Source organism: Mauremys mutica, chromosome 5, assembly GCF_020497125.1.
Source record: "Mauremys mutica isolate MM-2020 ecotype Southern chromosome 5, ASM2049712v1, whole genome shotgun sequence".
NCBI classification, from domain to species: domain Eukaryota; kingdom Metazoa; phylum Chordata; order Testudines; family Geoemydidae; genus Mauremys; species Mauremys mutica.
In genome coordinates, this window is record NC_059076.1 from 110,193,035 (window position 1) to 110,206,257 (window position 13,223).

Here is a 13,223-nt window from a genome sequence, read left to right on the forward strand (position 1 = left end):
CTTAAGCAGTAAGGAGTTGACAGGTGCAAGGGGAGATGCCAGGACTGAAGCATCTGGGGAGGAAGGAAAGTCTTTGCGTTGGAACACGGGATTAGGAGTCACAAGGTGGGGACATCCTCCCTCCCCCCCTTAACTCTGCCCCACACTGCGTGCAGCTGAGCACGGGCAGGTCCCGCTCCCTCTGCTCTGGGGCAATGGCGCTCCCCCGCAGGGGGCTTAGCCAGGGCAGGGAGGCAGCATACACCGGGAAGGCGCTGGCACGATGGCCTGAGTGCCCCCCCGGGCCACCGCTTGGCACCACAGACCCGCCGGACCGGCGCCTCCAGCTGCCAGCGATCCCTCAGCTCCGGCCCTGGCCACTGGCTTCCTGCCACCTCCGCGCTCCCCCCAGCCGCGGCTCCCAACCAGCAAACGCGCCTGCGCAGCAGCTGCCAGGCGCCTGCGCGTTGGCCGCGAGCGAGGAGCAGCGCCGCTGGAGCGTTGGGCTGCCGCGGCGTCGGCTGAGGGCGGCGCTGTAACTCCCGCTCTGGCCCTGGAGCTGCCCGAAGCCCGCTCCGCGCCCCGCAAAGCGAGGGGGGGAGCGGCGGCTCCAGCCCGCCGCCTTCCAGCACCACATGGCGGCGCCATTAGCAACACAAACGCCGCTGCCAGCCCCGCCCCCGGGGCGCTCACGGCAGCTCTAGGCGGCGGGGAACAGCGACTCCCGGCCCGGAGACTCCTCCTCCTCTTCCTCCCGCGGCGCCTCCGGAGTCCCCGAACGGGCGCTGCGCTCCCCGCCATGCCGCGCCCGGGCCGCTGCCCCTCGTCCCGGCTGCTGCCCGCGCTGCTCTTCCTCGCCTTGCTCGGCGGCGGCGCCTCGCTGCCGCCGGGATGCAAACAAGACGGCCGCCCCAGGAGCCCCGGCAGGTCCCCGGCCGAGGGGAAGGTGGTTTGCAGCAGCCTGGAGCTCGCCCGAGTCCTGCCGCCCGACGCGCTGCCCAACAGGACGGTCACCCTGTAAGTACCGGGGGAGGGGACGGGACGGGACGGGGCCGGGCCCCTCCAGGCAGGCGCACCCCGCTCCAGGCAGCTCCTGCCTGCGGGACTTGGGCCCGCCCCCGTCTGCGGGGCTGCGCTGGGACAGGGGGCTGCCCTGCCAAGTACCGCGTTAAGCGCCTGCCATCGGCCTTAGTGCAACGTGTGCGGGGAGAAGTGGCCAAAGGGAGGCGAGTCTGCTCCTGCCCAGCCATTGCCCCCCAGCCCCACCGAGCATGTAGCGGACGGTGACTGGGGCCAGGAAAACACGCCCACTTGGGAGGTGGTGCAGAGGGGCACCTTTTGTTTTGGGATCAGTCCAGGCTTTGCCGCCTATTTTATTTCTAATATTTATGCGCTTGTTTACTTTCCTGGCGCTGGTGGTTGTTTTTAAGGAAAAGAGAAACCTAGAGCTAATGTAGGTTGTGGAGTTTACAAGAGTAGAGCATCTCTCCTGGGATGTATCATCATCTCAGGAATAAATCAAAAAGAAAACAGAGGCTAATGTTACTCACCAGCTAGGAGGGCGTGAGGAGACAGTCTAGACTAGAGCAACTGAAGGTGAACTAGCACTTAGGGGTTGGGCTGCAGTTGGGTGTCCTGCCCTCACAAATTTAAAGGGCCAGCTACTAACTAGACAAATATGCTGGGAAGGCTTCCTGAAAGAGGGTGAACCCACACTTGAGTGCTTATTAATCCCTTCCCTATTCCGGTAGTTCTAGTTGAGAACTTGTTCCTGTGGTGGAAGATGTGCAGAAGACTCCCTGATGTTTTCAGTGCTAGAGTTTAATACTGGCAACAAAATTCCATTGTTTTGTCTTTTTTTGCTAGAACAAGAATTTGATATTTGCTTTGGGTGTTAGTTTAAAGATTACTGCTAGTACCTTGTATTAAGTCATTTAACATGTTTCTTTTTTTAGTTGTAGTGTGCATGCTAAATAAAACATGTTTAATACTATTAGTGTGTTTTCTTTTCATACTTGGCTTGATTTTTTTTAATTTAACCGAGATTTACAACCAAAGAAAAAGCATAGCCTAAAAAATGTCAGTTATTGTATTTGAGATGGTTGGAGGAAAAATCACGGAGTGCTAAGTATTTTATTCAACTTTGAACAAAAAAAACAAAACTTGAAGGCACACAACTTCAGATTTATCCTAAATATAAACAAGTCTGCTAGAAGTTTCACAAGTAGATGGCACTACATGCTTACATTTTTTTAACAGTAGAATTTAAAATGAAAATGAATGGCCTAATATTAAGCCAGTTTAAAAAAAAACCCACAATTTTTATCATTCTGGTTTCCTTGAGGTCTTAGTTTGATATTGTATAAAATCCATCTACGCCAGGATACTGTTGCCTGGAAGTGCTGAATCTGCAGCTGTTGTAGCTTGGATAGGATAACATGGTTTTGGAATTATTAGAATGTAAGGCCCCATATACACTTTCATGTGCTCTGTGCATGTGAAGTAGTCCTGCTGATGTCAGGTGGACAACTCACATTTGTAAGGGTCCGTAGCATTAGGGCGTAGATTGTTCTTGTGTTTGAAGTATAGCCCTTGGAGAATAGGGGAAATGGTCTCATTCCAAGGCAAGTTGGATTTACTGTAGCAAAAGGATGTGTGTCTCTGCAAGCCTAATGTTGCATTATGTGAGTGAGCTAAACATGGATGTAATATCAAGAAGTCCATGAAAATACAGTTGGAAATTGATATACTGGTAGTTACATCTTTTGCTAGAACTTTGAAAAATACACTCTCCAATGGCAAGTGGAAATCTTTCCTAGAAAACATGGAGTCCTAAGCCATCAGATTCTGCAGAATTAAACTTTTAATTTAAAAAAAAATTAATGTAATATATTTTCCTCTAGTGCGGATAGACCACTTCAGTAGGAACACTCATAGCTTTGCCCAGTAGTAGCAGCATGAAACTAACAGGAATCTGGTCAGTTTCACCTCTGTTATTCAGAACAGGGTGGACAGCAGTGACATTTTTAAGTATGCTGTCCATGTCACACTGTTACTGCTTCTGGAAAGCTATCAGCAGCAGAGGCATGAACTACAACTATGGGAAAAGGGAGAAGGTAGGATGGAAACCAAAAAAAAAAAAAGAGGATGGGGAGGTGAAAAGTATTGGAAACCGCCAGGAAGCTCTGGGGTGGAAGGGAGAGAAGAAACAAAACATTTCCATCAGCTAGAGGCTACTGGAGCTACACGTTCATCCAGCGCCTACTAACCAGAGACAGATGTGAAAAATAATTCCCAAGTAGGACCCAGGTACAGTCCACTATGGCAGAGATCCTCAGATCCATCTGCTCACGTTGAGAAGGGGTTGGGCTTCTCGCCAAGTTACTACTCCAGGACTTGAGGGTGGTGGACATCTTTCTTTCTTTCATATCTACCTCTGGCAAATAGATGTCAGGTAAATTTTCAAGTACTGTTTACTACTATCACAGTTTTAGGACCTTAAGTAGTTCAGAAGAGAGAAAGGAGCATGAAAACATCATCGTTGAACAGACGGACTACCTACACACACACACACACACACACACACACACACACACACACAGTTCAGAAGAATTACTTGATTCATTTTGTGGTGCAGAATTTTTTCATTAGTCAATAGAAATAGTAAATAGAAAACTTTGTAAATTGCTTTTGTTTTTAACTGGATTGAGGTTTATAATTCCCGATGAAAGTTGCTTTTCCTCTCATTGTATTTTCCCTCTTTCATGTATACTCTAGTCTTTGTACATTGCATTTTTTATCACATATGATCTTTAAATAGATAGTGTAAAGAAAAAATTGGTTTTCCATAACTTGTCTGTTTCTAAAATGAGGATAATATCTACTACACAAATATGTTGTGAGGACTAATGTATAATAGTGCTCTGAAGCTGGAAAAGATAAATATTTAAAAATCTTTGACTTGTTTTTAAATTCAACACATTTTCTATAAGACAGTTGCCACCATATTCTGTTATGGAATATACTTCTTGAAATATATAGAACATTGTGTTTGTCATTTATGACCCACCATATCTTTTGAGAGGTCTGTTCCTTTATTGAGTTTACCAATGGTGAACATGAAGAATGTTTTAGATAATAAAGGTACTGAAGGCTTCTGAAGTACATTGTCAAGCACCATGGATGCTGGGAATTGTGCCATAGAACCCTCACCTGCAACATTATCAGGTTGGATTAGTAATTGTTTAGGATTTGAACATATTTTGCTGGCAAGTAGCATATTTTAAAGCTAACATACCACTTAATAGTTTATAGTCTGGGTGGATAGGGGAAAACTTAATGGAAGGTTCCTTCTTGTGATTTGGGACTAAACTGTTCATTGATTCTCTTACTGAAAAAATCCCACAGGAATCTAGATGCAAGAGAAACTTTGTTGTATTATTCTGTAAACTTTAATTCTACTGAAAAGTGACTTGCAAAAAGGGGGTAGGAAGATTTGTGTCCTTTTTCACTTCTTTATTATGTATAGGCTTGGCAGAAATCAGTTTTTATATTTTTATGATTTTGATGGATAATATCAATGTTCATTTTAAATTGATACAAATAAAAGTTTAAAATATTCACAGTTGCAGGAAATTATGGGATTGTCAGACTAATTATTCAATAATGACCACATCTAATAAGTTCTCAAGGAACTTTTTTTTTTTTTTTACTATGCCTAGCTGTAAATTTTTATTATTGCTGGAAATATTTTTTAATCAGATTGAGTGCATATGATGAAACTGGTGTTTACCAACATTTAATGATAAAATCTAACACTTCCAAGCCTAATAATGTTTAATATAAGGCCTGAAAAGGGCTTTACATTTTTTTAATTAGAAATTCAAGTCTAGTCTGTCAAGTCTTCCAGGAAAAGGAGAATTATGACAGGGAACCTGGTAGGATTATGACATCAGATGCACCAAGCCAGTGAGGGAGGAAGCAATATTTTAGGAACATAGGATTTGCCAGACTGGATTAGATCAGTGGTCCATCTAATTCAGTATTCTGTTTTAGCCACTACCAGATACTGTCAGAGAAAAGTACACAAGTAGAGAGTTATGGAGTAACCTACCCACAAAGAAAGTTTCTTCCCAACCCCACTAGTTAGGAGCTGGTTTATGTCTTGAAGCATGTGGATTTATCTCTTCCAGACTCTTGATTTATTAATTTTGCTTCTTTTTTTAATCTTTGCTATTCTATCTCTGTTCTTATCTGTATAGCCAATCCTTCTTTGAATCATGCTAAGCTCTTTGCCTCCGTGATATATGGCATTCCACAGGCTAACCATGTGCTGTATAGAAAAAGTATGCTGCTTTTCAGTTTCATTGAATTTCCCCTTACTCTTATTATGGGAAAGATCAAATATTTATAGTAATTCTACCTTCTCTATACTATTCATTATTTATTATATACCACATCCTTAAAATTCTTCAAGTTCTCCAGCAAAACCAGAAAATATAACCTGCCATTCCTGTTATCTTCAAAATAAAATACAGCAGAAAAAAAATCTTTCTTTGTAGTAACAGGAAGGCCAAAAATAAGAGAAAAGGTGGGGTGCACACCATAGCTTTTTCTTTGTTATGGTTGGGTAAGAACTATAAGCTCAGCTGTTGTACCCTGATGATTATAGTGTCTGAGAATCAGTATACAATTAAAAAAGTAATCTGGAAACAGGCACTGTTTTGTTATACATAGCTCTTGTTTTATTTGTTTCCCACTCTCTTACATATGTTCAGAATTTACTGGGTTTATAATTCTTATCTTCGGTTATCAAGCAACAGGGCTAAGGCATCACATCCAAATGGGTTTAGAATAAGGAGGGTGTCAACTCAGCAGAACCTGTGAAAGTGTGTTTGCATGTGTTATATAATTTAACTTTTTGTCATAAAAAGCAATGGTAAATTACAGAAAATAACCTCTTGCTGTTTTCAAGATTAACTTAGAGGGAAAAATACTACATTTTAAAATAATAGTTTCCTTTGAAACTTTATACTTTTCTTCACAACAAGTAAGATCACTAACAGATTAGAGAAAAAAGAACAGGAGAGAAGTTTTTTTTGTTCTTTTCAGTTTCTGTGCTTTGTGCATTTGAGAACTGTTTTTGTCTTGTTAGTAGTTTCACTGTTTCTCTGTATAATCAGTTGCTTTTTCTTCCTGTTTGTGTGGGTCTTTCACATAGCAAGAGAGGATGAAGGATTTTTTTAAAAAAGTTAAGTGTTTTTAAAACCACAAAAACTGGCCTGAGGGTCTAAGGGCAGATGTAGGGCCCCCTGGGGACCCCCAAGCAGGTTTCAGGGGGTCCACCAAAATAAACCAGAGAGCAGGGGCGGCTTGCTGCGGCTTGCAGGGAAGATAGCTGAAGCCTGACCCCTGCCACCCAGGGTTGAAATCAAAGCCTGAGCAATTTAGCTTCGCAGAGCCACCTGTGGTGTCAGGCCTCGAAATTGCCCTGCTTGCTATCCCTAATGCCAGACTTGGCTTTTAATCTACTGAATATGGAGAAAAACAGTTGTGGTACAGGTGGGCCGGGGAATTTTTATAATATGGGGGACTGTGGGGGGCTCAAAAAGAAAAAGGTTGAAAACCCCTGGATTGGGGATTGCCAGAGAGATGAGTGATTGAAAATTGGTCACTGTCATGTAGATGAGCTTCATTTTAACGATGAAAAAAAGCTGTATAGTAGCTTTTAGCTTAAACTCTTTTTACTGTAATGCTAAGATGCTTGGTTTGTTTTGGTTTGTTTGAGGTTTTTTTTGTTTTGTTTTGTTTTTCTAGGGATATTAAAAGCACTGGGTGAAACCCTGACCTTGTTGAAGTTAATGGCAAAACTTCCATTGACCTCAGTGCAGCCCATAGTGTGTAACTTGTCACAATTCAATTAATAAACTTTTCTCTTGAAACTATTTACTACAGTTGATTTGGGGACAAGACAGGCAAAAAATGGAGGGGAGATTGAAGGAAGGAAAACTCCAAGAACCTTTAGATGAAGTCTATTTGTGGCTATTGATTAGGCTCTTTCATATTTCTTCCTTCTCCTTAGACTGGTAGTAACTGTTGCAGATGTTGGCAGGGTTGGCAAATGCATTCAACTAATCAGTGCACTGGCATCCATTCTTTCTCCTGTGACAATTCCAAAGGGTAGTAAACAATGGTACTGTCTTTCTTAGCTCATAATGTTTTTTTTTTTTCTTTCAGGAATATTGAAGTTTAATTTTTTAGTTGGAGTCTAGAAAGACAACTGCCTAGCTAGATATTTCACACTGATGGCTATAAAACAAATCTGGTTTCTCTTTTTTCAAATTTGCACTTCCCTCTTAAAAAGATAATCTGGAGAACAGAAAAAAGTGCAGGAGAGAAGAAAGGGTATGTCTAAACTAATTTATGGTCTTATCGTAACTTGAGTTGAATGTCTGGATTAGCATTTACAAAGGTGCTGGTTAACTCCAGTTGGTTACCAGTTAACTCAAATTACAGTAAAGCCACAAACTGTAATCTAGACCAGTGGTTTTCAAACTTTTTTTTTTTCCGGGGACCCAGTTGAAGAAAATTGTTGATGCCAGCGACCCAACGGAGCTGGGGATGAGGGGTTTGGGGCATGCGAGGGGCTCAGGGCTGGGGCAGAGGGTTGGAGTGCAGGGGTGAGGGCAGCGGGGTGGAGCGGGGAATGAGCGGTTCAGGGTGTAGGAGGGGGCTCAGGGCTGGGACAGGGGGTTGGGGTGCGGGAGGGGGTCTGGGCTCTGAGCTGGGGGTGCAGGCTCTGGGCTGGGGTTAGGGATAAGGGGTTTGGGGTGCAGGAAAGTACCATGTTGGGGGACGGGACTCAGGGCTGGGGCATGGGGTTGGGGGCAGACTTACCTCCAGTGGCTGCTAGTCAGTGGAGCCCTGTGGCCCAACTGCCTAGAAGCCAGACTTGCTGGTTGGGGTGCAGCACCCTTTCCTCCCATCCCTTATCTTTTTATAATGCCAAATGCTGAAGTCCTGGTTTCAGTCCTTGCCCAGATACGTTGTATTTCCTTCAACAGGAATACTCACATGAACAAGGCAAGTAGGATTTGATCCTCTTTATTATCTCAGCTCACTCTCCTGGGCTAAAGAAAACCTTGGATTTGTCTAAATAGTATTCTTACTTTTCTTTTTTGCTATCCAACATACTTCTTATTACTTGGCCAAAGTGCTTGGGGGGAGAGTTGGTTCAGATGTATTAAATAGAAATTTATCATGTATATAAAGATGGTGCGTGTTTATTTGGAGGGGGGGGAAAAAAGTATTGAAGCCACAGTGATCCAAGTGGAAATGGAAAAGTCATGTGATCAAATCACTCAACCCCACTTCCTGATCCTCCTCCTATCTACCTCATGAATGCCAAAATCCTGGCTCTGTGTGGACTAGGGCAACTACATTTTAAACCTGAAAATTAATCCAGCTCAAATCAGGATTAGCTGCCACTGAAGCATCAGGACACCAACCAGATGTTGCTACCCAGCTGGCAAAATGCCACCAACATCTTTTTAATTCCTTTTTTTTTCATTTAAGCTGGGTTCCTTTTTTGCTTCAATCTAAGGCAATATATCCTGAGGATCCCTTATCCCTGCCCCTGCTGTACCTGGGAAGATAGGGATAAGGGATCCCTGGGAGGCTGCAGGGAAGTTAAGGGGCTGGCTCCCATTCACCACCCTGACAGCTCACACAGCCCGGGCACCCCTGCACAAGCAGCACTGTGCGGGGGGGCGGGGGAGGTAGAGCGAGGACCAAGCAGCTGCCTTGCAGGGAGGGGGAGCAGCCAGAATGTTTGGGGTCATCCCTCCCTGGCTATGCTGAGCTGGGAGCTCTGCTGCTCCCCTTCCCTGCAGGGCGGCCACTTGGTCCCTGCTCTGCTCTCTGGCCCTTGCTCCCAGGGGTACCTGGGTTACGTGCATTGTCAGGGCAGCGAGTGGGAGCCAGTGCCAAAACTTCCCCACAGCAAGGAGGAGCCAGAGCCAATGCCACAGGAGGCTGCGGGGAAGTTTTGGGGCTGGCTCCCACTCACCGTCCTGACAGTCCATTCTGCCTGGGCATCCCTGCACATGTAGCCCCATAATGGCAGAGGGTGCCTGGTAGCAAGGGCCAGAGAGTGGAGCGGGGACCAAGCAGCTGCCCTGCAGGGAGAGGGAGCAGGAGAGCTCTCAGCTGGTGGAGGGATGACCCCCAACATCCTGGCAGCTGGGAGCCGTCTCCCCCTTGGCTCCATGCTCTGGGCAAGCTTCACTCAGCAGTGAGGATGAGCCATAGCCATGAGAGGAACAGGAATAGGGAGTGCACTCAACCAGGCAGTAATGGCACTTCTGGCCACTGTGCTATCTGCCTGCAGTGCTGGTCGTCTAAAAGCAGGAACTCTGGGATAAATCTGAAGGACTTCTGGGACCTGAGTCAGCCTGGGGCCGCATGCACACAGGAAAGCAATAGGGCTCAGACCCTAGGTCCCAGATTAACATGGGCTCGGACTTTCCAGGGTCCTGGGTTAACCCATTTTCTATGTGAAAGCAAAGGGGGTTTGGCTTGAGCCTGGGCTCAGACTGTGGCTTAAATTGCTGTGTAGGCATACTCTGTGTGTACTACCCACTAGAGAGGGATTTGGCATGCTTTGCCAGTGAGTTTATGGCTGGTCTTACTGACACAGTAGAGGAATGTTGAGACTCAGGAATACTGGGTTCAATTCCAGCTTCTGGAGGGGGTTCAGCTTGAGTGGTTAAACTCTCCTGCTCCTGACCCTCCCTTCTATTCCCACTTCTCTACCAATTCCTGCTCATGTCTGCTCTTCTGCCTCTTATCTCCCTCTTCCTCCATACTGCCTGGACATTTGGGGAGACAGAAAATGCATCAGGAGCACAGGAGAGGCAGTCTCTGGGCTCTCATTTCTGGTGCCCCATGCCACAGTGGCTGTTGAGAGGAACAGTTACAGGGAAGAAACATGCTTGGTGTAGATGGATTATTTGCATAATGCTTCTAGCCTCTCACAAACCTCTACTGAACATGTGTGACCTCTGAGTTTCAGAGGCTTATAGCTTGGTCCAATCTGGATGATTTTTAAACTGGGATGGTAAAAGGCACATCCTTGAAACTAGGTTAATTCCCACCCCCAACCCCCTGTCAGATATCAAGTCAAGCGCAAGCATGGGGGCCTTACAGCTTCTCAGCGAAATGTTTATAAGACTTTATCAAAGGCAAAAGAATGGGTTTTCCTCAGAATGTTCTCACAAACTGCTGCACAGTTTTACCTTAAACCTTACATTAAAAAACCAGCTCGAGGCATAGAAAACTTCAGTCTGACCAGTTAGTTTGGAAGTTATAAGTAACTAAATATGTGGTCTTATGATGGAAAGTGGTAGTTTTTCCAGTAGTTAAGGGAGTCTTCTCCACCTATAATAAAGAAGTAGTATTTGAGTTAGGCCCTGATCCTGTAATTGACTTCTTGGACACAAAGCCCCATTGAAGTCCTACGTTATAATCAGAAAAAGGGTTGGGGCTTAGACTGTAAAATATGAGGGGGGGCAGGGACCATTACTTTTATGTTTAAATAGTAGTCAGTACACTGGGTCTCAATAACATATCTGAAGACTGATCCTATGATTGGTTTGGCTTGTATGTTTTAGAGCTCCTTAAGTTCAAAACTCAAATGAGCATGCTTAGTTTGTGGGATATTAACGTATATCTGGTTAACAGGGAATTAGTTTCACAGCCTAATTAACATGAGTCTGTGAAACTCCCATGATGGATTGTTTGTCCAGCTGCAGACTAGAGTTCATTGGTTTTACATTAGTAAGTTTACCAGAAAGAGTCTAAACAAAGAGAGGTGAATGTAATTCCTTTTAAAAAAAAGAACCATATTTTCAAAAAGTTTCTTCACTGGTCTGCTCACAGCTTTGCATATTTAAATACTTGGGTGTGAACTTTTGAGTACTAATATGTGCATGTGCGAATGTTAGAGCTTGAAGCACAGAACTCTTGTTTGAGTTTTCACATAAAGTTACACATGCACAAATGGAGACTTCATTGAATTTAATATCACAACTGTAATTTTGTCTAACTCCTAAATATAATCATGCTCAACTATATCTAATACATTAAACAGCTGACAGGCACCTATCTAAACTATTCACCTGGACATTTGAATAGCCCTCCCATCTCTCTAGTACGAGTTCCTCCTGCTTCCAAAGTAAAAGGTCATTTTTATCATAAGATAAATCATTTACAGGAAAAGGGCTCTTGAGCTTTATAAATAGAGCAAATGGTTATAATTCCTTCTCCCCTTGGGGCATCATCTGATTGCTTGCTAAGCCTGAGTCCTGAAGGAGCTGGGACATGCCACTTGCTGACCTGAAGCTTTGTTCTTGAGCAATATGCTGCCATCTAGTGAAGCTCCACCTACTTTGGTTAGCATGTAGCATGTCCTCCTCCCTTCAGAACAGTCTGATGGTCACTGGGATTTGTCATTTGAGGTGATCCAAGACTTTTTTCACATACAGCCAGTCAAAACCCATTTCCTTATTCATATTCTATGTACCATGTGGAAGGGGGTAGGGATGTTACATTTTGCAGCATTTTGCTCAAGACCAAACCTTCGGGTAGCAAAGTGGCATGTTCTGTTTCCTTCAGAACAGTTGGATGCTCATGGGGTCATAACTGTTGTGGTGACCCAAGACACATTTTATAAAATACAGACAGTCAAAACCCAGCTCCTTAGTCAAACTCTATATACAAATTGTGAGTGGCATATGGCAGCATATTATGTAGGAACAAAGCTTAGAGTCATGAGTGGCATATCCCAGCTCCTTAAAAACAGGCTAACGGTTGTGGGGAAGTGTCACTTTGGGTGACCTGAGAGTTATTTCATCATGTGAAGTCAGCCTACCCCCAGTTCCTTACTTGATTTAAGTAATAAATAAAAATCTAAATTTCTAATTACTTATCATATACATTTGATGACATTTCTATAAATTTAATCTTGCATTGAAATATTTTAAAATAATGTTGGCCTTTGAGTAAGGAATTGCAAACTACATATCAGGAGTGGGTACTACAATATGGTACACTATTCCGTACTAAAATAAGGAACAGAGAACAAGGAACAAACTTCACCATTGTCAAAAACCATCCCTCTTATCAAGAGGAGGTGCGACAAAGTTCCTCCATTTGCAGCTGTTTATGCATGAATTTTCACCTATAACAATTAACTGCTGAAAGTTACCAGAAATACATTTTTTTCAAACTATGCATTTTGCAATATCTACTCAGGAGATACTCTTTGACATTTTGTGCAGATACACAATTTTGTTGAAGAGATGAATATCAACAATGGATGGTTGGACTACCAAGGAAAAAATTAAATTTCAGAACTTTCCTGTGGAAAATGTATTGGAAAAAAATACCAAAACTTCATAAAAATTCAAAGGGCCTACAAACTATTCACCACTATTGCTTTCTAAAGTGAAGTTTTGGCATTTTGATTAGATGGGCTAACCTATGTGACTATCCATAGTTCTGAAGACACTGTATCATAATGCATATACACAAGGGACCAAAATTAAGTTTGCACAGGCAGTCTTAATTCTGACATTTCTTAACCTTTGAGTGCTTGACTTTGCAAACTTAGTATTCTTTTAACATAGTTTTTGTGTGTGTTTGCTCTCTTTCTCTCTGTCTCTCAAAAAAAAATTGCAGTTAAATCAGTATATACAGTATTGACTTCCTTCAACTTCTTAGCTATCTATGTAAGTGATGGCTGAATTCTTGTGGCTATTACAACTTTTTTAAAAAATATTTTCATTAAAACTTTAGTTTTCTTTGTAATAAATAGTGAAATTACTTGAACACATGCTTTGTACTTCATAGACACACCTACATATTCTATTATATATAGGACAAGGATTTTAAACAAACCAGCCATGTTGATTTCATCTTAATTAAAAATTGAGGAGGAGAATCAATGCTGAATTATTTTTTTCCCCTTACAACAAAAATGTCAAACTTTTATACTTGAAGAGGGTCATATTCAATTATTAATTTTTGTCTGAAGCCGAGTGTAATACTTAGGTATACATACTGTCTTTGTTCCACTAAGGAACCTGTGTCCAAGGGGCCCTTGGTGCCAACTAGCAGAGGGCATAGGGAGTGCATAGGGTTTTCACAGAGATCCCCTGGGTTAGATATATGCCTAATCATTCACT

At 43.3% G+C, this 13,223-nt stretch overlaps 2 protein-coding genes across 4 annotated transcripts in view; one reads left to right on the forward strand and one right to left on the reverse strand.

Moving 5' to 3' along the window:
• The window catches only part of LOC123371129 (cytosolic beta-glucosidase-like), an 84,593-nt gene extending 83,002 nt beyond the window's left edge, over positions 1 to 1,591 (reverse strand). Inside the window, exon 1 of one of the 2 annotated variants that reach the window (XM_045018369.1) lies at positions 1,530 to 1,591. The gene's annotated coding sequence lies outside the window, so the exon portion shown is untranslated. The remainder of the gene's footprint in view (positions 1 to 1,529) is intronic. The other variant, XM_045018368.1, reaches the window with a different exon arrangement.
• ADGRA3 (adhesion G protein-coupled receptor A3) overlaps positions 513 to 13,223 on the forward strand; it is a 119,874-nt gene continuing 107,163 nt past the window's right edge. For both annotated transcript variants that reach the window (XM_045018366.1, XM_045018367.1), the window contains exon 1: positions 513 to 996. In XM_045018366.1, the coding sequence (XP_044874301.1) occupies positions 779 to 996 (218 nt within the window). In that variant the 5' untranslated portion in view covers positions 513 to 778. The remainder of the gene's footprint in view (positions 997 to 13,223) is intronic.